The 26,529-nt window shown below is 38.7% G+C and overlaps 1 protein-coding gene across 1 annotated transcript in view; it reads left to right on the top strand.

The window, feature by feature from the left end:
* Positions 1-1,761: 1,761 nt before the first annotated feature.
* Positions 1,762-26,529, top strand: part of Rab38 (RAB38, member RAS oncogene family) — a 72,978-nt gene continuing 48,210 nt past the window's right edge. The window contains exon 1 of the mRNA XM_032895941.1: positions 1,762-2,322. Within this exon, the coding sequence (XP_032751832.1) occupies positions 2,121-2,322 (202 nt within the window). The 5' untranslated portion in view covers positions 1,762-2,120. The remainder of the gene's footprint in view (positions 2,323-26,529) is intronic.

Here is a 26,529-nt window from a genome sequence, read left to right as displayed (position 1 = left end):
AAGTGAATGGAGACAGAGATAGCTATGCCTGTGCTTTCTGGGATATGGTGAAGGCCTTGAACTGGAAGAACTTTGCAGGCTAATACTATGACTTGCATCATCTGCCTTTCTGTTGCTGGGGAGAGGGTGTGTTGTGATTTGGCAATAGGATCATAGTGAGAGCATGAAAACAGTGCCAGAGATGTGTGGAGAGACACTGGGAAAAACTGGTTTCCCTGATGCAAATGTGGATGGATGTTGGCAAGGTTCCATTACAAGTTCAGAGACCTAGTTAGGTCTCACTGGACTGCTACTCTGCTTTCTGGGTCACGTAAGTCTAAAGGGCTGAAAAAAAAGAAGCTCACAGTAATTTCTTCCCATTTTGAGGAATTATCATAAGACTACGATGAATACCTATGGAAACAAATTGTTATAGTTCCTGCCTGCTCAGAGTGTCTGCTAACTCTGGGCAGGTCCTGTCCCTGAGAGGGTCTTCTACTGCTTCAGACAGGCCACAGAACAGACATGTCAGGGCTCCTTCCATGGCCCTAGACCTACATTTTAAGTTTTAATTTGGGTGTTCTTTTGCTTAAAGAGTCCCCACCCCCCCCATTTTTATAAACATTAACCCTAGAAACCCTGAGTCTTATCTTGCCTACCCTAAACCATATTTGGATGTCTGATGTCCCAATAACAGGAAAGACCAAATTAAAGTCAAGATGACACAGCTGGTTTCTGGCTTGGGAAACAGGCTAGGGCCTGTAAAAATGTTGGGACACCTATAATAGTGAGGGCTGAGCCACTCTGGGTCTCAAATTTCTCCCTATCTGCTAGTTTCTTCCATCAGATCTTCAGGCACAAAGATTTTTTCTTTTTCCTACCTACCGGGGTGTGGTTTGGGATCTGGCAAGGGTCTGATTTTGTGGATGCTTCATAAAGAAATATAAAGACGAAATAAGACTGCATGGACTGAGTGTTTTTCTGAGCACACCGGGTAAAAATAACCCATTTTGAAGTAGAATAATGATCCCAAAGATCTGCTCCCTCCTTCCCTCACAGCCTTAAGTTCCCCCCAGAAATTCCCACCTGCCAAGGGAGACTTTCTCTGGCCTCCCTAAGTAAACAGTCAACCACATACAGACTTTCCATACTACCTTTCCTATATGAGTGCATTTATCCCGCTGGAGATCTCTGATTATTTGTATATTCCCACAAGCACACAGGTATCTGCATAGGTCAGTTACCTATGAACGAATGATTAAGTGAATGAATAAGAAAGCAGGTGTTGAATCCAGCAGGACCTGGATTTCAAGCAGGCACTTTCTTTACATTTCTAAGGTATATCCGGTTCTTGGGACTCCTCATTGTAAAAGAGGAAGAATAATGCTACTTAGTTTTAAGACTTCCAGGATGACTAAGTGGTGCATTATGGGAAGATTTATAAATATCTGCTGTTACTTATAGTAAAACCACGTGTGTATCGCTCAGTCTAGATTGGAGGGTTTAGGATAAGGGTGTAGGCTGGCGGTGCAGCAAGCTCTTTGCTTTTCACCTCTGGTGGCCTCTGCTTAAAGTCATTAGCAGTTGTATAGGTGAAAAGGTGCTAAGAGATCAGCAGTACCATTTTATACAGCCCTAGCAAAAGGAGCTCAAAGGGTTTGTCTAATGTCATTCAACAATAGGGACCAAAGTACCTGCTGCTTTGGCCTCCCCAACCTCACAACACTGTGGGTGGCAACAGGGCCCGGTAGCCTCAGAAGACCTGGATACTTTTCAACTCTCAGTTCTCTCCCAGGCAGAACGTGGAAAACAAAACCCACAAGTTTGTGTCATGGACGGAAGGCGAGAGAAAAATCTTTGCGAAAGTGTAAAGCACTGTGCAAATAAGAGCTGGAACAGGCCCGGAGGTCCCGGGTCCTTTAGTTTCCAGTCCCAGGAGTTGCTCCTGTCTCCTCCCACTTTGGAGACCGCGGAGTAGGAAGGATTAAACCCGGGGGAGGAGTTCCGCCCCAGCTCCCTAGCCTGTGCCAGCACGCCTAGCCTTAGCGCCCACATAGAGCTCCAGTCTCCGTCCTGTGCCGTGCCCCGGCTGTGCTTCCCAGGGCAAGCTCCAGGCTCCGCAAGACCCGCGGGCCTCCAGGATGCAGACACCGCACAAGGAGCACCTGTATAAGCTGCTGGTAATCGGCGACCTAGGTGTAGGCAAGACCAGCATCATCAAGCGCTACGTGCACCAAAACTTCTCCTCCCACTACCGGGCCACCATTGGTGTGGACTTCGCGCTGAAGGTGCTCCACTGGGACCCAGAGACCGTGGTGCGCCTGCAGCTCTGGGACATCGCAGGTGAGCATTCAGAGCAGCGCGCAAGGGGGTGAGGGTGGAATGGGACAGTGAGAAGTTGGGGGGTGGTGAAGGTTCCGGGAATGGAGAGTGACTTGAAAGCAGAGTCCCGGGACCCTAGAGTGCAATCAAACAGGACCTCCAGATCTTCAGAGCGCTTCACTCTAGGAAACTTTGGCTTATTGGCTTGGAAACCTGATTTCAAAGAAATGAAAGTGTTTTCTTGTTTCTTTGTTGTTGTTTCTGTTGGAGTGGGCCCAACTCTAGCTGCAATGGCTTGAGCTGGTTACTTCACTTTCCCCTGGAATTCTTGGGTGCAGAGCAGGCTGTGGCCCGGATTCACAAGGAGACTGTAGACGCTTTCTGTTTTCATTCTAGTCTTTTTCTGGCCTTAGGGAGCCCTGACTTGGCCCAGAATGTCTCACGTGGCTTTCATCCTTCGTGTTTAGAGGGGAAGCCCCTAGGAAACTTAAAAAGGAGCAGGGTTGTCTCCTATGGACTCTTTCCTGTTTGCCCTTTCTCGGTCTTTCGGAATTTAGTTTCTTCCAAATCTCACTACTATCACCTCACTCCTTCTTGACCTCTTTAGTCAGGTTGAGATGCTGAATTTGTATAAATCTAGAATGAACTATCCCTTCCCACACCACTCCCCTCTTCCCTATCTCTCTTCCATCTCCCTCTATCCCTGACTCACTCCTCTTCACACACTGTCTCAAAAAGGAGACCTTGTTTGTGTTTTAGGACAACTTTTTTTTTTTTTTTAAACTGAGACAGGATCCTGTCATTTAACTCTGCTAACCTAGATCAAGTTGACCTTGAACTCACAGAGATCCACTTGCCTCTGCCTCCCCAGAGGCAAGGGTAGGGGTTTTTGATGATGTTAATGTCATCTGCTTTAAGATTTCTTGACTTGATCTTGGTGTAGTTTTTGAGAAAACTAAAGTATGAGATCAGAATTTGACCAACAGTTTATACCAACTCCTAGGCACAATGAAAACTGAGGCAGGCTGCAGTTTGTTCTCAAGACTGGGTCCTACTTAGCTGCTTGTAACCTGGGTATGCCTCGCTTCTTATTCCAGATGCTAACTCACCAGACCAGTAGCATTTTGAGTTGCAAATGGCTAGGCAGTGATAGCTCAAGAATCTTCTCACTTTGGAGTTTTAAACTCCAATGAATTCTCCATGATCCATTTTAAATGGCCCTACTTAATCTCTATTCATGGTTTGCAGCACCAAGAACCCCTTGATAAGTGCTGGATTTAAGTAAGCAGTTCTTTTTCAGAAGATATGTTCATTTCAGCTAGTGCATTTGGCTGGAAACATTTTGCCCTGACTTGAAATGAGCACCGAGAAGGAAAATTCCTAAACGGACATGTATGGTCTTTAGACACATGTGCTTCTGCAGCCATGAGCTTGCAGGTGTCATGATAAGGTTTGCTAGTGTAGACAGGTTCATGGTTTGGAGTCTTTAGCAGTTCTAGGGAAGCAGGAGCCACTGGAGACGTGAAGATTGCATCCACTAGAGTCCTCTGAGCTTTTCCCTGTGAGCCTTTGCCCTCTGTTGCTGCATGTGTTCGTGTCTGAAATGTCTTACAGCCACACCAAAGTTCTCAGGATCCCAGTTTAAAGTTGTGTACTGTTTAAAAGATGTAGTTGTAGCTAGCGTCATGCAGCTAGCATAGTTGTAGTCTAAGTAGCATTATGTCTTCAACCTTGTTATATGTAGGTGAGTCTTAGTTTCCTCTTCTAAACAGGAAGAACAGAAAGACATCATGATTCTGAGCTTCCAGAATGGGATACCTTTAGAGCGGAATCCCTTCTTCTGAATACTACTATGTGATTATAGATAAATTCCCCATATCTTTATTTAGGTTTTGTTATCTATAAATAGGGAGTCTGTTTTATCCCCCAAATGAGAGAAGAATAAACAATAATGCAAGGTAAAGGCAGTAGTGCTGATCTCTAGGAGCTCATTAAGTTACTACTGTTTGCATATTTATACCTACTAAGCTAGAGGAACATGGCATAGATATGGTGACTAAGTCCTAACAAGTAGTAATTCCTATACCACACATATATCTTGCTCTCAAACGTCAGTCCAGCATCAGTTTTAGTCTTATGCATTTTGCAACATAAGACAGTTTGAGTTCCAAGCTTGCTCTCAGAAGCAATTTAACTCCCAGACTTGGGAATCCTTTCACAAGTCTGCCACAGTTTCAGACCAAAGTTTTGGTGAAGGCTATAATCACAGAAGTTGGTGCACGTAGGAAATCGCAAGGATCTGAGGTTCCATACAGCAGACAGAGTGGCATTCAACCTCATGGTAATGCTCAGTTCACTTTCTTTGATGACTTCAAGCTCAAAGGCCCTGAACAGATGAGTTGAAGGCCGAAAGCTGTTTGAGTGAAAGCAAGGTAATTGGGGGATAGGACGGTTGTAAGGCAATTGTTTCAGGTTGTATTAGAGACCTCTGGGTTCTAAGGTGGTTTGAAATCCAACCTCCACTTTCCACTCAGATTCACGTTAGGTTAAGTATGCTTTTGAGTGCCCTCAAGTCACAGCATGCCCTCCTCCTTTTCTTACCTCTGGTACGTGTCTATAAAGAAGGGGTAACAGGGAACTGAGTTTTGAGAGTGTTCAAATTCTTTTCTTTTAACTTAAAAAGTAAAACATGGTTTTATGTGTATGGATATTTTGCCTGCATGTATGTTTATACATCACATGTATATAGTGCCCACGGAGGCAAGAAGAGAGCGTTGCAGTCTCTGGAATGGGACTTACAGAATTGGGAGATGCCATGTGGGTGCTGAGAACTGTACTCAGGTTGGTCTTCTGCAATTGCAGTCAAAGTGCCTAACGGCTGAGCCACCTCTCTAGTTTCTCCCCTTTGTTTTGGTTTTGAGACAATGTAGCCCAGGTTACCCTTGAACTCACTGTGGAGCCAAAGTTGATTTTAAAACTTCTGATCTTCTTTTCTATGCTTCCCCAGTGCTGAGGTTACATGTAATGGCCACCATATTTAGCTTATGCAATACTGGGGATCAAATTAAGGGCCTTGGGTATTTTAGCCAAGCACCCAGACACTCTTGATGAGATGGCAAGGACTTGCCCTGACTCTGTACGATATTAGCCTACTACAGTAGTTCTTGGCATAGATAGATCCTTTGTGTTTCATTTGGTTCAATGATGTAAGGCCTGATTTGTATATGGTTTCCCATGATATATATCTCATATCACCTTGAGTGACCTGCCCTATTCTGAAACTCCCAAGACAATAGGGGCTTGTGAAACAAGATGATAATTTCTCTAAAATTTGCCCCATTTCTGAGAAGGTCAACTACAAAGGCGAATCTGGGTCAACTCTGTTCACATAACCTTTGTAGAGTCAAATATATTGTTATTTTGTCCAGGATGAACCTGTTAACAGCCAAGTAGGATTGTGCCTACTCAGTCTGATTTGAAATCATACTAGGTTATGCACGTCCACTAACCTGTGAGTACCTGACAAGCAGTGAGTTCTTGCGGATAAGGCCTTCTCTCTTTCTCTGGTTGGTAGATAACTTTTGCTTTCTTCCAGCATTTTTCTTTTATGGAAAATAGATATTTTCTCATTTAATACAATCTGATCACGTTTTCCCATCCTCCTACTTCTCTAAGTTTTTCTCCAACTTTCCTGTTCTTGAGTTTTTAGGCAATCCTTGCCTTCTTCCTATAATTTTTGGATATTTATAGACACCATTATGGAGAAACTGGATAAATGAATGAAAAAAATTTTGAACATTTGATCACAGATTGAGGTATGAGTTTATACTCCTCTTTTCTGTATACATAAACCCCCCCAAAAGAAAGAAAGAAACAGAAAGTATATACTTGAGATTTATTTTCTTACTACTCTCCAAACTAGATCCAGACACCAGCAATTTGCCACATGAACACATTCAGAGAATTGTGCTGTTCTCTGTGGAGCTCCTAAGTACTTTGGGACACAGCTTCAGGAATTGTGACAATTACAGATCTAGCAGCTACCATCCCTTAAGCACCTGATATTATGGCTGTCCAAGGACATTTTATTTCCTAGTTAAATAGCTGGCTATATGGTAGTGTTAGAATGTAAAATATGGCTGTTGAACAGGCCACCTACCTAATGAACATGCCCCTCCCCACCCTTTTTAACAACTTTGTTCTACTTCCCCTTGTTTAATAGTAGAGTGTTTCAGATACATTCTAAATCCAATATGAATTAATTATGTATGATGAAAATATAATATTTGATATTGGTCAAGTCATGAAATTTTACTGGACCTCAGGTATAGAATAGCAATTATTTTATTTGCCTATGATATCACATTTGTAAGATGTTCTCTCAGCTTCTACAAGCTTTAATATTATAGTATATATGTATATATATCTACCTCTGTCTATATATGTAATAGTATATACATACATTCATATGAATGAATAAGTGAAATTTGACTGAGTGTGCTAATCATCATACAATCCAACTCAGTATTCAAAAATGCCATGTAAAACATCGTATTTGCAGACAGTTAGAAGAGTGCTTCTTCACCATGGAGAAGTTTTCGTGAAGCAGTCTTCTATATGACAGCTGCCTCTAACAAGATCCAACTTAGGACAACAGCATTCCATTTCTATGCAAGACTCAGCTATTCTGTCTTTCCCCATTCACTTGGGTCACCATGGTAGAATGCTTTGAAGTTTTGAAAGTGTTCTCACGCTGGGGTCTCAACTGAAGGAAAGGTTTGGACTTGGCCATCTCCTCAGTGTCCTTAGTATCTATGTTGATAATAATTATCCAATTAATCTTATAAGTATTAGGTATATTGGCACTAGATCTAGATATATAGCAAAAGGTACGTTTTGAAAACAAGTATGTCAAGTAGAACAAAATGCATTTGAAGACGGGCCTATCTCCGTGGGGGAAATCATTGCCTCTTTTTTATCCTGGCTAATTATAGGTTTTCAGATCACTATGTGGATAACAGGCTGTGCACTTACAGCAAAGCAGAGTGTATAGTAAGCAGAAGTGGAGACTGCTCGATATCGTGCAGGAAACATGGAGGGGAATCAGGATATTGAATTAGATATGACTTGATTCTGGACCTCAAGAAGGTTAACTCTTTTGTGTCATGATGACATGAAAACATGCAAGCATGCCACCTCTCATAGTGAGGGACATGGGCTCATAGACGTGATTGCAAAATATTTTTGCTGCTGGAACAAAGTGGATCCTGTCCACGCCACACCCTTTAACTGTTTGAGACAAAAAAAAGCCTGAGGAAGTTGGACGAAGCCTGAATTAGCACAGCATTTCTTGTGCTCACACTTATCTCTGTTCTTTTATTGGAGCTATAATTCCCTGAAAGAGGCTCAGACTCTGATTCTAAAGCTGCCTGTGTGCTTGATGTTGCAATTTTTCACCTTACAATTCCATTTTCCCGATGGTCATGCTTTCCACAGTGTTTTTGCACATTAGTTGTTTACTAAGTTTGTGTGTATCTGTGTGTGGGTGTGTCTGTATACAGTCACTGTGTTTGAACTAGAGTGGATCTGAGACTTTTTTGAGAATAGTTGTCTTGAAATAGGCTTACAGCTTTTTTTCTCTTACGATAATTCATTTCAGGAAGGGGATAGATCAAGACTTTCAAGCTCCTTTGAACACTTTTTATGTCTTTTTCTATGATCTAGAGGTAAACTTTCCAGAAAGACCTGGTGACCCCATTATTTTAGAGTAAAATTTAGATATAGGACATCTATGGAAGATCCATCTCTCTAGGTCATTATATGTTGGTATAAGTTGGCAAAGTTCAAATATAAGACTTGATTTTTAGATTTCAAATTATTAATTCACTGTTTATTTGGGATAAAGTTTCTGAATTTGCACTTTTCCCCCTTCTTTTGATTTTCCATTCCTAGATCAAGAAAGGCCATTTCATTACTTTGTAAAGTAATGATCTTTTTCTTTTTGAGTAACTATGACTTGCTCACCACCCATCCGAACTTTGGTCTTCAGATGGACGTTTACAGCAGCCCTATACTCAGTACAGTGTCCTCATCTATTTTGACTTCTTCAGTTTGACCTCTTTCGACAGAAGAGCACCATTTTCAGAGTTCAAGACTGGCTTTTCACTATACATGTCAAGGCTTTAAGTGATCAGGCCTGTGTTGCACTTCAGCTTTATTGCCCACACATGGCATTGGACTGTGCCGGAATCTCACAGCGTCCCATTGCCTTACCTTTCCTGCTATGCAGTAGCTCACACAATTGCCCCTGTATCAATGTACCTTCCTGTCTTTTACTTAGGTCACTTCAATATAGCCTGAATCATTCCATCCATTCTATCTGTTGACTTCACATGAAGATAGGAGGAGACACTATTTCCAAAATCACAGATTAGTCTGTATTTTCCCTAGATTATGATGTTTCTTCTTCTATACAAGAGTGGTATGTTCATCAAAACTGTATCCCAATATCCTAACATAGTACTTAGCACATACTTGACGTTCAATGAATATATAATAAAACATTTCTAATCAAATATTGCATCATTAATTTGGTTCCAAGACAGGTTGATGTTCAATTTTATAGATAAAATAGAAATTACTAATTCAAATTTGATTGTAGTTTAAAGACCAGAATTTTATACATATTACCATATGTATAAAATGTATAACCAAACACCTTAAGAAGGTATTTTAGTATTTTTAACACAAAACTGGGGAATATGCTTAAATATGATTTTAAAGACTTTCTTTTTTTTTTTTTTTTTTCGGAGCTGGGGACCGAACCCAGGGCCTTGCGCTTCCTAGGCAAGCGCTCTACCACTGAGCTATATCCCCAACCCCCTAAATATGATTTTAAAAGCTATGATTCTTCATTTATCAACATCTCTGGAGTTTGGAGTAAAATGTCAGTTGTTTAAAGGTCAAGGGGAAAAGTGTGTTCTTTGAAATTTTCAGTATGTTAAATGGGGTAATAACATATGAAAAGTAATTTTATATAATTACATCATCTTGTACCTTATCCAAACCTTTCCAGTCCTTTTAGAAATAAAGGGATTTATGATTTGGAGGGATAGTATTGGAATCTCAGGCCCATAAAATTTATAAATGTTAGAACTAATCCCTTGTTTATTATTGATGAGGTCTGAAAAATTAAAACCTTCTTAAAAGTTTGTGTTATCTTAAGTATTGACATTCAGTTTTGGTAGGCAAGAGGGATCCACAGTTCAGTTGCTAACAATATAATTTTTCTGTAGCTCTGGGGATTGAACTCAGAACCTTTTGAGGGCTAGTGCAAGAGATATACCACAGAGGTACATCCCCAGGCACTTTAACCATAATTTTAAAATGAAAACCATCCCAATGACCATGCATGGTAATATTCAGATTTCAGTCATTTTAACTCCTTGGCTTTCCATGTTTGGTCCCATGTTTATTGTCTCTACTCCTTTCTGTCCATCCTGCAGATGCATGAGATCTTTTCTTTGGTTCCACACATCATAGAGATAATAGTTGATTGATTTGAAAAGCAACTGCCCTAAGGAAATTCCCTAATTGTTTCTGTCAGTAGTAACTTCTTCACTCTTTGAGTCCCATGCAACATTTTTTTATTCCCCTGTAATACTTGGAGACAAATCTTGTGTTAAAGTGAGTTTATCCCTTTGAAGATATACTGTGCACGTTTCAGAGACTTCTGCCATGAGTTATTTGGTATATATTGTAATTAGGTGGTTGTGGCCAAAGAAGTAGAGAAAGTGCGAATGCTACTTAGGAGGGTGTCCTAGTTAGGTTTCCACTTATAATAAAATGTTCTAACAAAAGCGATGTAAGGGAGAAAGAGGTTTATTAAAGCTCACAGTTCATCACAGAAGGGAAGAAAAGGCAGCAGGAACCCAAAGCATCATGTTCACAAACAGAAAGCAGAGAACACTGAGTGCACGCCTGTTAGTGCTTAACTTGCTTTCTCCAGCTTATGCACTTCAGGATCCCCTGCCTCAGTCAGGGTCCCACACGCAGGGGGAGTTTTAAAGAAATCAAGAGAGTCTCCCATAGGTGTGCTCCCACATGCCTCTAGATTCTGTGATCTCAGAAAAGATCTAAGAAAAAGCCTAATTTTGGAAAGAAGAGTTAATGAATTTAAGAGGGCTGGAGAGTTTGAAGTGTTTGATTTTCGTTTTCCTTAACTCTGTAATTTTTGTAGCCTGCATTTTCCTGATGGACTGTTTAGCCTTTGTTCCCCATATTTATATTCAAATTTAACTTTTAATTAGTTTACCAGTCTTGCATAAAATTGCTCTCCCAAGAAGAATGATGGATTTTCTTGTTTATGTCTTCAGTCTAATGCAGACCAAGTATTTATGGTATGATGGGGATTCCAAAAGATTTCTCTCTAATGCATAGGGGAAGTTCAAAACAAATTGATTCAAAAATCCTTGTTGAGAAACTTGTTTTCCTCTGCAATATAATGTGATATTAATAGGTCTATTTATTGAGGGTCAGGCATATTATAGGAATATGCACCATTAGCTTTATTGCTCACAATGAGCTTCTCTGGACTCTTACTACATAGAGACAAGAAAACTATAATTGTTTAGGCTATAAAAATGTGAAGCATGGAAAACTTTTTGGACAGGCACACAAATAAGGAGTTCTGCTGAGTTATGATTTATCTGACCACTACTCCTATTTTACAACCAGTCTATGCTAATGTTTCCCAATATTTGATAAAATAAAGCAATTGTTTTGCAACTAATAGATTATTTAAAGTTCATCAGTAGGAAAGCTAAATTCTTTTCATGCATCATCAATGAAAGCTTATGATTAGCTGAGCTTAATGTAACATATCTTTATATATGACTTTTAGGCCAGAAAACTATAGTATCTAAGGAGCCGAAGTACCTCATTTGAGAAAGAAAGCTAAGAATAGCTGTGTGGTTTTCAAATAATAACTCTTATGATGCTAGGAGGATCTCTCTGTGTGTCTTTGTATGTATGTATCTGTTTTGGTTTTTTTTGTTGTTGTTGCTGTTGTTTTGTTTTTGTATTTTTTTGTATTTTTTGTTTTGTTTTTTTGTTTTTTGATGTAAAGAAAATAGAGTAGCCTCTAGAGGCTTATGCAGAGAATCTCACACTCTTAGTGTCAAAATAATTTCTTATTATGCCCTTAAATCAAAGGAAGTACTTAAAACTTCTGTTCTTTAAGGGGATAAAGCCAGGTGACTTAATAAGCATATTTTGGAGTAACTCAGTTTGTAGAGTGCTAGCATCCATAAAATTCTAAGTTGGTTTTCAGCACTGTATGGAACGAGACATGGTGATCTTTCTCAATAATCTCAGCACTGTGGAGGCCGAAGGATCAAAGCTCATCAAAGGTCATCCTGGGCTATGGAGCAAGTTCCATGTGGTCTTGCTAGACACACAAATATGTATCTTCTAGCAAGTAGTTATTCATTTGAAAAAACATAGCATAATTTGCAAAAGATTTTATAAACTACAATTTAGAAATATGTGTGCCTTGGGTTATGGAGTGACCTCTTAGCTCTTTGAGAAGACTACCCAGATTTCCTGCCTGTATTGATTTGTCACACAGTTCTTGTTTTCTATGACAGAAATTTCCAAAATTAAACTACCCCTAAGTGTTTGCCTTGAAATTTTAAAATATCACAAGGATTTCCAGGAGGCATATTATAGCATTTCTAACATTTATGGTTTAGGGAATAAGTATACTAAAGGAATCTAGAAATCCTTCAAGAATTGAGATTGGAAATAAGCGGTATTTTTGTATGTTATGTATTAGAGTGAATTTAAAGGTTACTTAGGACTACTATTTCAAATGCTAAATAATTCAAAGATTGCTTTTTGTTGGATCTATTAAGCTAATTATTTAGTAAACATATTTAGGATGATTATTTGTTATTTTTAGAACAACATTGTTTTTAATTGAAATTGTTGGTGTTTAATAATATTAATGAAAGGAATCATAAGATTTCAAAATTTAGGCCAGGAAAGGTAATGTAAAGCTGTAATCCCAACATTAATGATGTAGAGCAGGAGGACCATAAATTCAAAGCTACCTTGGGTTACACAGTAAGTTTTTTAACGGAATCTTATTTTCTTGTACATTTTTGCTTAGTTAAACATATCATAGATAACTTGTTTATTCTTGATGGATAAATCCAAGAACTGATAACTACCGTGAGTATTAAATAAGAGCCATTATTTATGGTGGATCTGAAATGATGGAAAGAGCCTGGATAGTTCTTCAATACAGGCAGGTTGAGATCTTTATGAACAGAAGAAATGGAAAATAAATGCATAAGATCTGTGATTCTTCTTTTTTCAATCCAGTTCTTTCCTTGCAGGGGTTCCCTCCCTCCCACAAATATGAATAAAAATAGTCACTTCATTATATGAAGTCCCCGTATTGCTACTTTCATTCTGTTATGTAAGTCTATTAGGGGTACACACTAAGAGTCTCTTAGAATCCATGTGCTATGCAGACATGAGTACTGTGATTGAGTAATTGAATTAGTGGCTTGAGGAATCTACAGTGTTACTGGAGACACTGTAGAGGGTTACAGAACATGAAAAATACTGCAAGCAGGTGCTAAGCTAAATAAACAAGAGGATGATATATAGTGAGTCATTGTTGTGGAAACTTGGGAAACAAAGAAATGGGTTCAAAGCCAAATAGTCATAGTCTAGTCATAGTCATGGTTAAAAAGAAGGTATACTTATCTTATTAAATTGATTATGAATGAAAAATGAGGTTTTAAATTGGTGTTTTTCTTGCACACGAGTATTTGAAGGAAGTAATGTCAGCACATTTTTTTTTCATTTAAAAGTTAGAAGTTTGGTATTGATTAGTTCAAAAGTGTTCACAAGTGAACAATAGATGGTCATGATTTATTATTAATATGAGTTCTGTACTTGTAAATGTTCAAAATTTTTAAGATATTCCAATATGTGAATTTTTATGATATAACTTCCTTTCTGTTCCAATCAAAGGGGCTAATTTAAATTGTTTGAAATCTGGTATGGATCACACCACATATTAGCAGTTCAACTTCTCATTATGCACCTTCGCTCCAGGCTCTAGGTACATTACTCTCTACAAGCATTGATACTGAGACACAGGGCCATGGAAAATGAATTCGGTAGTAGTTCATAGAAAAGAAAATAGGTTAACTGCACAGTTGTGACCTCCCCCTATAACATTTGGCCATATACTCAACTATCTATGTAACATATCTATTTATAGAAATCTAATATCAACTGTAACATGTCAGAATCTTGATTTATTTTCTGTCATTGAGTGTCACACATCAAACCTAATGAAATCATCTCTGTCCTAGCTACTAGTAAAGTCCTGTTTTCTTTGAGGCTCCTGAAGTCAGGCTTGAATCATCCTTTTTATACAGTTCCTCTGCTGTGTCTGTCTCCAGTTGTTTCCAGGAAACAAACAATCTTCGCGACTACCACTTAAATTAAATAATAGTCACTTGCCAATTGTTGCAATACCTTCCTAACTGGTGTCTCCAGTTCTGTCCTGGTTCCCACAAATCATTTCTCAATGCATCTGCCTTAGTATCCCATGATTTTTCATCTTGTTTAGTTCCAGCAGCTTAGCCCATTACCATGGCAGAGAGCAGCTTGGCAGACATGGTACTGGTGAAAGTAACTGAGAGTTCTACATCTTGATCTACAGAAAGAAAGATACTGGTCAGGGCATGATGTTTTAAACACCAAGCCTACTCCTAGTGATACCCTGCTTCCAACAAGGCTGCATCTACTCTAACAATGCCACACTTCCTGATCTTTCTCAAATGGTCCCATTGCCTGCTCACTGAGCCTTCAAATATATGAACCTATGGGGACCATTCTTATCGAAACCTTATATGTTTCCACCACTATATATGAATAAAGGGCAGAGGAAGGGAAAGAGGGAGGAAAGGAGAGAGGGAGAGAGAGAGAGAGAGAGAGAGAGAGAGAGAGAGAGAGAGAGAGAGAGAGAGAGAGAGAGAGACTACTCCCCAAAGAGAAGGCTACCTATTTCTTGTAGCTAGGTCCCATCTATACTTAGTGTGAAATCGAATCTTCATGACCCATTCCTCTTAATTAGGGTAAAGCTCAAGCTTTCAGTTCTTGAGCTTTTGGGGATACAGTTCATATCTAACCAGAGCAGAGTTTCTCTTTTCCTGCATATATAAACCTCAATGAACTTTCATTGTTTATAGCTTGTCATAGGAGTAATAGAAATTTGGTCATGGTTATAGATCAGTTGGTAGTGTTTCAGGGGTGATGATAAAACAGTTGGTATTAAGTACAATCTATGATGAAAATAGTGATTAATAAACATCTTTCTGTCACTGGAATATCAGAGAGAAATGCAAAACAGTGAAGAGATTAAAATCTACCAGCAGATGATTATCAAGGCTCTTAAAAATAAAAAATTTATATTCACCTACCACAGCACGTGGGTTTCCCTAACCCTTCAGAAAAAGCTTACTCTATAAACAGCTCGTTGTTCCTTTCACCACAGCTGGAAGTGGCTGATATGATGTGGTTACTTTTCTCTGAGACCATAGTGAAAGAGTTATATTTACTTTTGATTTTATATTGGCTTTCCGATTTTCATATACTAATCATATAAATACAGAGAACATATTTATGGGTCTTTTAGATCTCCTGATCGGGCCATAACTCTCAAACATGAACTGCTTGTAGTAAATTCATTACACTATTTCTTATTTATTTATTTACTGGATTTTCTTTATTTGCATTTCAAATGTTATTCGATTTCCTGGTTTCCTATCCGTAAACCCCCTGTCCAATCCCGCCTCACCTTGCTTCCATGGGGGTTCCTCCACCCACCCACCCACCCCTTCCTGCCTCTCCGTCTTGACATTTGCCTACACTGGGGCATTGAGCCTTGGCAGGACCAAGGGCTTCTCCTCCACTGATGCCCAACAAGGCCATCTTCTGCTACATATGCAGCTGGAGCCATAGGTCTGTCAGTGTGTACTCTTTGGATGGTGGTTTAGTCCCTGGGAGCTCTGGCTGGTTGGTATTGTTGTTCTTATGGGGTTGCAAACCTCTTCAGCTCCTTCAATCCTTTCTCCAACTTCTCCATTGGGGACCCCATTCTTAGTTCAATGGTTGGCTGCTAGCATTCACCTCTGTATTTGCCATGCTCTGGCAGAGCCTTGCAAGAAACAGCTATATCAGGGCAAAATTTACCTATTATTAATAGATCCTAATAAAATTGGAGTTACAAGATAGGGGCTTACTGTTACCCACAGAGTGTTTTTAAATGGAGATTTATGGGCTCTGTGCAAAACCAAAACAGCATGTCCCTAAAGAGTATAGGGGAGGAGTAGGTATTCTATAGAAATGCCAGGTTTGTTTGTTTGTTTGTTTATTAGTATTTCAGAAAAGGGTTTCTCTATGTAGTCTTGCCTATCCTGTAAATCACTCTATAGACTAGGCTGGCTTCCAACTCCTATATGCCTACCTCTGCCTCCCAAGTGCTTTGATTTAAGGCATGCACCAGTATCACCTAGCATTTTCAGATTTCTTTAAAATGTTGCCAGGTTGAAATAATTGACCTGTATTGATGCAGTTTTACACGTAGACTTATATAGAAAGGAAGTGATGAGAGGCAGTAAGGGACCTGCCAAGGGTCCAGGCGATGCGGTTTTACCAAGCAGTGGCAATTTTGGTGGATAAGAGGTGGCAGAGTTAAGAGCCACCTCAAGTAGTGGAATTTGGGATGAGTATCAGGGCAGAGACTCTTTGTATTGAGAATATAGTTCACTCTGGGTGGATGTGTCAGTGATGCTATGAATCACATTGGCAGACTGAGGAAGGGTAGGAGGAGAACAATTTGGGTATCTGCTGTATCAGTTCTTTCCCTGCTGTGATGAAACAAAACAACTTCAGTGTGGATTTATTTGTGTCCACCGCCATGATATATAGACAGAGTTCCCTGTGGCACTTATGGTGGCAGGAGCAGGAGGTGGCTGGTCACATTACAGCACACTCAGGAAACAAAAAAGAGTAAAGGATAATACTCAGCTTACTTTTTTCTTTTCCTTTCTGGACCAGGACCCTAGCTCATGTTACTGTGCTGCTCTCAGTTAAGGTTGATCTTCCCTCACAGATACTCCCTCACAGACCAGCCCAGACAAGTAATTCCAGATGCAACGAACTTAATTATATTGACCATTACATCAGCCAGATTTCCCAGAAACAACATTGAATGTAGTTTAGAGTGGACAGTGAGAAAACTGCAGCCCATCATGATGAATGGACTAATCTGTAGTCACACACTGGTGGGCTGAGATGAGTTGGGTAAAAGTATTTGTTTAGTGTTCACCATCTCTCACAATGACTCAGTTAACCTCCTCATCTGGAAAGTGTCTGTAAGAATATGGAAAACGGTTTTATGCAGATGAAATGCACTAACATAGACTAAGCACCCAGCAGTCAAATTTTCTTTACTGTCTAGAAAAAAGAATAGAAATATGATGTAGGTTCTAAAATTAGAGTTTTGGATCAGAATTTAAGACGAAACACTCTTACAGGTACTTTAACAGAGACAAAAATAAAAAAGTGGACCAAATCCTAATTCTATCTACTAGTGATTAGGATTTTTTTTTTTTGTATTATGAGCCCCGAACTTTTATTTACAGTGAATCATAAAATTATGTTAATCAGAAGAAAATTAAGTAGACAGCACATTTCATAAGACTGAAATACTGAAAATGCAATGTCATTAGGAAAGTGCATGTCAATATAACCTCAAAAATATGTCAGATAAGTTTAGAACACAAGATGCTGTACTGGATGTCTTGTAGGTTATAGCCTTCTATGCTTCTGCCATAGGCTTTACCTGTTTAGGAAACTCAGGCATAAAACAACTTGGCTGTTCTTAGTGAGAGCACTGGGGAACTGATTGTAATAGTTAACTTTAGCTGTGAACTTGACCTAGAGTTTCTTAGTGTTTTATCACAGTCACAGAAGTCAAACAAGAACATGGATCATTAAGTGAAAATTCCATGAAATACACATTATGGTTGTGACGTTTGTATATATTTTTATCTACACTTGGGACACCAAGGAAACCACTACAGGCCATTGAAAACAGAGCCAAAGCTTGACTAAATCACAGCAGAGAACAACTAGGAGGGTTTAGCTGTCACCCTTATCAATGCCATTAGCACCACGGAAAAATGAGATGCAGAGACAGAAATAGTTGTTTAAGGCTACCTTGGTGTGTACAAGGCCACTGGTAACAAAATTAAGGCCCATGCTTTCTGACTCCTCTAATAAATTTGCTTAAAATTTCACTGCCCTCAAAGCTGGAGTCATGATTCATATCCACACTATGCTGGAATGTGTTTAGAGGCTATAAGACAAGTGGTCCCACACCTAGGAACTAGGTCATCTTAAGAAGAAAAACCAAGTATGACTCCCATGCCTTCTAATGGGCAGAACCCTCCATATTAGTGGCACAGAGTTAAATCGCTGTCCAGTAAATGTGTGTTTGAATGAGTATTACAGTGCCAGAAATAGTTTTTGAATCACAGTCTTTGTTTTGTTTTAAAATAAATTTATTCAGGAGAGACTGTACAGGTTCTCTACCCGTAATCCGGTACTCGCTGAGAGTCACATGATTTTCACTTTTAACAATTGCTAGCAGATAGGGCTATCAGCTGATGGAGGAAGGATAAGACATGAGAGCCAGAAATTCTCTGGTCTGCCTATGACCCCTTCCTGGAATGTCAAAAATACAAACTTTCCCAGTGAGCTGGCCCAGTGACCTCCATATACAAAGACCTTTTCTTTCTAGAAACATATTGCTTTCTACTTGCTTCTGATTCATTCACTCACTCACACACTTACACACTTTTTCTATCTTTGTCAGGCTATAAGATTAAGGCCATATATTGCTTTTTGCATAGTCCGAAGATGATCCTTGGCCATATGCTAAATGGGAAAATCTTCCTTTTTGGGAGCCATCTACTTCGCAGACCTCTTGACAAGCAGATCTTTGAATAACCCATGACTTCCCTTCATCTGGCTCTCTAGAGAGATCATAAGACGTCTTTAACAAGCCTAGAGGCCCTCAGAGTTATGAATGATCACAGAGGGCTTTTTTCCCCATTTGTACTGAAATGTCATGCCCCACCCTGAATGGAATCAAAAGAGACATTTATTTATGTAAAGCATTAAAAAAATGAAAAGCGGGAGGGGTCATTCGGGAAAAAGTAAAGTTCATCCGTGGGTTGCGTGTCAGATGAAAAATGTTTTACCCTTCTCCTTCATTGACCTGATGACTATGGGAAACATTTCAAGTTTCTCTATGGTGTAACCTATGTTAGACATATTGTATTGTCATGTGCTGGTTCTGACGAAATGCTGCTCTCCAGCACACATTCCTGAGGAGAGGCTCAGATACTAAGGCAAGAGCCATCAAATGTCATTCCTTCCCAAGGCATGTTTAGGAAACGGTCTTTTCTGTAACACCAATGAGAAAATGACCGACTAAACATTCATTCCTTTTTATGAAAATTTATCAGCACAGAACATTGCACTCTAAGTTTATTTAAAGTATAGTTAGAGGCTTTGTTGGCATGGATTTTCCTAAATACATTGCATTTTCGGTAATTATTTTTCCTATGAGAAGATGCTGATTTGTGTAATTTTATGATTCAATGTAAATAAAGATTTGTGGCTCATGAAATAAAAATCCGTCCTTCATAAGTTCCTGCCTCCAGCAGTCATTAGTGGACAGAATGAGAGGTAATAGGATTTTGTTCATTTCTGTCTCTGCTGAAGTGCCTATAAAAGTGTTTTTTGTTTTAAACTCTGATCGAAAACTCTGTTTTCTGATCTTACATCATATTTCTATTATGTTCTTAACATAGTAAAGAGAATTTGGCTGCTGGATGCTTAGTCCATGTTAATGCATCCCATCTGCATAAAACTGGTCTCTGTATTCTTCTAAACGCGTTCCAGATGAGGAAGGCTTAATTGAGAAAGTCTAAGAAATCCGCCAATACTCATTTGGAAGATTTTCAGAGTCAAACTGATTCCAGCTGACTGCAACCAATTTCCAAACCAATCTTTATTCTTTAAGAGAAAATGGCTTTCTGCAATATCAGGGATGTTTCTCTGTCTAATAGATTGTAGACTACTTAATGAGGAGACTGGCTCACTGCTGTATTGTGAGGACATAGACGACAGACCGCCACGGAGTCTGTACATGTCCATTGAGTAGCTGTAAAATTGGAACGAGTTGGCTGCTTCTGGAGCAGAAATCGGCAGTCAGGAGAGCACAAGAGTGTGCGGAAGAGGCTGAAAGTACTTGATGTCAGTGAATAAACATGGCTGTGGATTCAGACAGCTGAGCTTTAGAGTCTGACTTTGCAAGCTTGCCATCTGTTTAATTTGATAAAGCTACAGACATTCCAAGTCTCAATTTTCTCATTTTATACTGTGTAAAATGGCCGGGAGTGTAGCTCCCTGGTAGAGTGCTTACCTAGCACTCCTAGACCCTGGGTGATTTTAATCTCCACAATACCAATAATGGCAAGAAACTAAACAGTGAGAATAATAATTGACCTGCAATGGTCATTTATGTAAATCATACTATTGAGGGGGACTAAACATACAGAGTATGCTAACTTCTTCTATTGCCTTTAAATGAAAATATATTTTGGATGCGTCTTTATCATACTACATACTTTTATTGTTAATCTGGTTTCCCATTAAAATATAAACTCTGGAGAACATGATAATATCGTTCTGCATCAAGTATTAAGAGAACAATATGATGACCTGTATTGATTATATAGAATGTAGCAGTCATTAGATATATGTGGGTATTTGAAATTAGCAATTTTAAAATACAATAATTAAAGTAATGGATTTTATTAGTGCTTATTAGTTGAATTTTATTTATTTATTTATTTATTTATTTATTTATTTATTTATTTATTTAATATGAGTCCTTTGTAGCTATCTTCAGACACACCAGAAGAGGGCATTGAACTCCATTACAGATGGTTGTGAGCCACCATGTAGTTGCTAGGACTTGAACTCAGGACCTCTGGAAGAGCAGTCAGTGCTCTTAACCACTGAGCCATCTCTCCAGCCCAATGTTGTTTTTAATCTATTAGTCTGTTTCTTTCAGTAGATGAATTGTCTGTCTGTTTGCATTTCTGGTTGTTACTAAGAGGGATTTGATATTCCCAGTTTTTTTTCTCTTTTTTTTGTTGTTGCTTCTTCTTCCCTCCTGAAGAGGGAATTTTGGGGATTTTGGTTTACCATGTTGAACATGATTGGTCCCTTACCAATTCCCAATCTTTTAGAAATTCCTGAAATAAGTTGTATTATTCCTTGTGTGCCCACTGATGAATCTTTTTTTCTTCTTTCAGTGTGTAGTTTCCCATATTAATATCCTTTGCAATATTGGCCTGATTGTCATCATTGCCTTATTTTTTGCTTATTATGACAGTTTTAAATTCTCTGTCAATCTCGAGAGACAACTTTCTGTGTATGGCATCTGAGACAATTTGATTTTTCTTTGAGGGTTTAAATCATAGCATTTCATGCTTACATGGCTTTTCTTCTTAGTAATTAAAACATTATTGTACAGTTCTTACAAATAAAAAACAATATGCTCTTAGATTAGTAAGACCTAAAATCTGTATATCTCAATGAGTTTCTGTGTAATTAAAATGTCTTGGAGCTTCACACTACATTTTAAGATTGTTGATGTGAGAGCTGATGTATTCTGAAAATTCTCATCTATGTAATAATTTGAAATTTTTAACTTACAGCTTTTTTCCCCCATCTTTACTAAATTGGGTATTTCTTATTTACATTTCAAATGTTATTCCCTTACTCTGTTTCTAGGCCAACATCACCTAGTCCCTCCCCTTCCCCTCCCATCATTACCACCCTCCTGGGGGAGTCCAGCCTAGGGAAGACCGAGGACTTCCCCTTCCACTGTTGCTATTTATTGCTACCTATGAATTTGGAGCCCAGGGTCAGTCCATGTATAGTCTTTGGGTAGTGGCTTAGTCCCTGGAAGCTCTGGTTGCTTGGCATTGTTGTTCATATGGGGTCTCAAGTCCCTTCAGCTCTTTCAGTCCTTTCTCTGATTCCTTCAACAGGGGTCCTGTTCTCAGTTCAGTGGTTTGTTGCTGGCATTCGCCTATGTATTTGCCATATTCTGGCTGTGTCCCTCAGGAGAGAGCTACATCTGGTTCCTGTCAGCCTGCACTTCTTTGCTTCATCCACCAGATCTAGTTTGGTGGCTACATATGTATGGGTCACATGTGGGGCAGGCTCTGAATGGGTGTTCCTTCTGCCTCTGTTCTAAACTTTGCCTCCCTATCCCCTCCTAAGGTTATTCTTGTTCCCCTTTTAAATAAGGAGTGAAACATCCACATTTTCACCATCCTTCTTGAGTTTCATGTGTGCTGTGCATCTTGGGTAATTCAAACATTGGGCTAATATCCACTTATCAATGAGTGCATACCATGTGTGTTTTTCTGTGATTGGGTTACCTCATTCAGGATGATATTGTCCAGTTCCATCCATTTGCCTATGAATTTCATAAAGTCATTGTTTTTGATAGCTGAGTAGTATTCTATTGTGTAGATGTACCACATTTTCTGTATCCATTCCTCTGCTGAAGGGCATCTGGGTTCTTTCCAGCTCCTGGCTATTATAAATAAGGCCACTATGAACATAGTAGAGCATGTGTCTTTGTTATATGTTGGAGCATCTTTTGGGTATATGCTCAAGAGAGGTATAGCTGGGTCCTCAGGTAGTGTGATGTCCAATTTTCTGAGAAACCTTCAGACTGATTTCCAGAATGGTTGTACCAGTCTGCAATCCCACCAACAATGGAGGAGTGTCCCTCTTTCTCCACATCCTCGCCAGCATCTGCTGTCGCCAGAGTTTTTGAACTTAGTCATTCTGACTGGTGTGAGGTGGAATCTCAGGGTTGTTTTGATTTGCATTTTCCTTATGACTAAATATGTTGAACATTTCTTTAGGTGCTTCTCAGCCATTCGATATTCCTCAGCTGTGAATTCTTTGTTTAGCTCTGAACCCCATTTTTAATAGGGGTATTTTTCTCCTGCAGTCTAACTTCGTGAGTTCTTTGTATATTTTGGATATAAGCCCTTTATCAATTGTAGGATTGGTAAAGATCTTTTCCCAATCTGTTGGTTGCTGCCTTGTCCTAATAACTGTGTCTTTTGCCTTACAGAACCATTGCAGATTTATGAGATCCCATTTGTCGATTGTTGATCTTAGAGCAATGAGCCATTGGTGTTTTGTTCAGGAAATTTTCTCCAATGTCCATGTGTTCTAGATTCTTCCCCACTTTTTCTTCTATTAATTTGAGTGTATCTGATTTGATGTGGAGGTCCTAGATCCACTTGGACTTAAGCTTTGTACAGGGTGATAAGAATGGATTGATCTGCATTCTTCTACATGCTGACTTCCAGTTGAACCAGCACCATTTGCTGAAAATGCTGTCTTTTTTCCATTGGATGGTTTCGGCTCCTTTGTCAAAAATCAAGTGATCATAGGTGTGTGGGTTCATTTCTGGGTCTTCAATTCTATTCCACTGGTCTATCTGTCTGTCTCTGTACCAATACCATGCAGTTTTTATCACTATTGCTCTGTAATACTGCTTGAGTTCAGGGATAGTGAGTCCCCCAGAAGTCCTTTTATTGTTGAGGATAGTTTTAGCTGTCCTGGGTTTTTTGTTATTCCAGATGAATTTGCAAATTGTTCTGTCTAGCTCTCTGAAGAATTGGATTGGAATTTTGATGGGGATTTCATTGAATTTGCAGATCGCTTTTGGTAAAATGGCAATTTTTACTATATTAATCCTGCCAATCCATGAGCATGGGAGATCTTTCCATTTTCTGAGATCTTCTTCAATTTCTTTCTTAAGAGACTTGACGTTCTTATCATACAGATCTTTCACTTGCTGAGGTATTTTATATTATTTGGGACTATTATGAAGGATGTCATATCCCTAATTTCTTTCTCCACTTGTTTCTCTTTAGTGTAGAGGAAGGCTACTGATTTATTTGAGTTAATTTTATACCCAGCCATTTTGCTGAAAGTGTTTATCAGGTTTAGTAGTTCTCTGGTGGAACTATTGGGGTCACTTAACTATACTATCATATCATCTGCAAATAGTGATATTTTGATTCTTCCTTTCCAATCTCTATCCTTTTGATCTCCTTTTGTTGTCTGATTTCTCTGACTAGGACTTCGGGAACTATATTGATTAATTAGGGAGAGAGTGGGCAGCCTTGTGTAGTCCCTGATTTTAGTGGGATTGCTTCAAGTTTCTCTCCATTTAGTTTAATATTTAAGTACTGGTGTGCAGTATATGCCTTTTACTATGTTTAGGTATGGGCCTTGAATGCCTGTTCTTTCCAGGACTTTGATCATGAAGGGGTGTTGAATTTTGTCAAATGTTTTCTCTGAATCTAATGAAATGATCATGTCGTTTTTAATCTTTTAGTTTGTTTATATAGTGGATTATGTTGATGTTTTCCATATATTAATCCATCCCTGCATCCCTGGGATAAAGCCTACTTGATCATGATGGATGACTGTTTTGATGTGTTCTTGGATTCAGTTTGTAAAAATTTTATTGAGTATTTTTGCGTCAATATTCATAAGGGTAATTGGTCTGAAGTTCTCTTTCTTTGTTGGGTCTTTGTGTGGTTTCGGTATAAGAGTAATTATGGCTTCATAGAAGGAATTTAGTAGTGCTCCATCTGTTTCAATTTTGTGGAATAGTTTGGATAATATTGGTATGAGGTCTTCTATGAAGGTCTGATAGAATTCTGCACTGAATCCATCTGGACATCGGCTCTTTTTGGTTGGGAGACTTTTAATGACTGCTTCTCTTTCTTTAGGAGTTATGGGGCTGTTTAAATGGTTTATCTGTTCCTGATCTAACTTTGGTACCTGGTATTGGTCTAGGAAATTATCTATTTCCTCCAGATTTTCAAGTTTTGTGGAATATAGGTTTTTGTAGTAGAATCTGATTTTTTGAATTTCCTCTGATTCTGTTGTTATGTCTCCCTTTTCATTTCTGATTTTGTTAATTTGGACACACTCTCTGTGTCCTCTGGTTAGTCTGGCTAAGGATTTATCTATCTTGTTGATTTTCTCAAAGAACCAGCTTTTGGTTCTGTTGATTCTTTGTATAGTCCTCTTAGTTACTACTTGGTTGATTTCAGCTCTGCTTTTGATTATTTCCTGCCTTCTATCTTCCTGGGTGTATTTACTTCTTTTTGTTCTAGGGCTTTTAGGCGTGTTGTCAAGCTGCTGATAAATGCTCTCTCCTGTTTCTTTCTGCAGGCACTCAGAACTATGAGTTTTCCTCTTAGCACAGCTTTCATTGTGTTCCATAAGTTTGGGTATGTTATACCTTCATTTTCATTAAATTCTAAGAAGTCTTTAATTTCTTTTTTATTTCTTCCTCGACCAGGTTATCATTGAGTAGAGCATTGTTCAACTTCCATGTATATGTGGGCATTCTTTCCTTGTTGTGATTTAAGAAAACTTTTAGCCCGTTGTGATCTGATAGGACACATGGGATTATTTCTATCTTTCAGTATCTGTTGAGGCCTGTTTTGTGTCCAATTATATGGTCAAGTTCGGAGAAAGTAACATGAGGTACTAAGAAGAAGGTATAACCTTTTGTTTTAGGATAGAATGTTCTATAAATATCTGTTAAGTCCATTTGGTTCATAACTTATGTTAGTCTGTCTATGTCTCTGTTTAATTTCTGTTTCCATGATCTGTCCATTGATGAGAGTGGGGTGTTGAAATCTCCTACTATTATTATGTGAGGTGTAACGTATGCTTTGAGCTTTAGTAAGGTTTCTTTTATGTATGTAGGTGCCCTTGTATTTGGAGCATAGATATTTAGGATTGAGAGTTTATCTTGGTGGTTTTTTCCTTTGATGAATATGAAGTGTTCTTCCTTATCTTTTTTGATAACTTTTGGTTAAAAATCGATTTTATTCGACATTAGAATGGCTACACCAGCTTGCTTCTTCAAACCATATGCTTGGAAAATTGTTTTCCAGCCTTTTACTCTGAGGTAGTGTCTGTCTTTGTCTCTGAGGTGTGTTTCCTGTAGGCAGCAAGATGCTGGGTCTTTATTACATATCCAGATTGTTAATTTGTGTCTTTTTACTGGGGAATTGAGTCCATTGATGTTGAGAGATATTAAGGAATAGTGATTGTTGCTTCCTTTTATCTTCATATTTGGAGGTGAGATTGTGTTTGTGTTCTCATCTTCTCTCTCTCTCTTTTTTTTTTTTTTTTTTTTGCAAAAAGATTAGTTTCTTCCTTTTTCTAGGGTGTAGTTTGCTTTCTTTTGCTGGGCTTTACCACTTATTATCCTTCATAGGGCTGGATTTGTAGAAAGATACTGTGTAAATTTTCTTTTGTTGTGGAATATATTGGTTTCTCCATCTAGGATAATTGAGAGTTTTGCTGGATACAGTAACCTTGGCTGGCATTTGTTTTCTCTTAGAGTCTGTATGACATCCGTTCAGGATCTCTGGCTTTCATAGTCTCTAGTGAGAAGTCAGGTGTAATTCTGAAAGGTTTGCCTTTATATGTTACTTGACATTTTTCCATTACTGCTTTTAATATTCTTTCTTTCTTTTGTGCATTTGGTGTTTTGACTATTATGTGTCAGGAGTAGTTTCTTTTCTAGTCCAATCTATTTGGAATTCTGTAGGCTTTTTGTATGTGTATTTTTTCCTTTAGGTTAGGGAAGTTTTCTTCTATGATTGGGAGTCTTCACTCTCTTCTATACCTATCATCCTTAGGTTTGATCTTGATCTTCTCATTGTGTCCTGGATTTCCTGTATGTTTTGGGCTAGTAGATTTTTCTGGTTTACGTTATCTTTGACAGTTGTGTCAATTATTTCTATGGAATCTTTTGCTCCTCAGATTCTCTCTTCTATCTCTTTTATTCTGTTGGTGATGCTCACATCTGTGACTCCTGATCTCTTCCCTAGGTTTTCTATCTCCAGGGTTGTCTCCCTTTGTGCTTTCTTTATTCTTTCTATTTCCATTTTTAACTGCTCGATGGTTTTGTTCATTTTCTTCTGT

The sequence above is a fragment of the Rattus rattus genome, chromosome 2 (assembly GCF_011064425.1).
Source record: "Rattus rattus isolate New Zealand chromosome 2, Rrattus_CSIRO_v1, whole genome shotgun sequence".
Taxonomy (NCBI): domain Eukaryota; kingdom Metazoa; phylum Chordata; class Mammalia; order Rodentia; family Muridae; genus Rattus; species Rattus rattus.
Note: the sequence above shows the minus strand (reverse complement) of the source record. Positions and strands in the feature narration are given on the sequence as shown.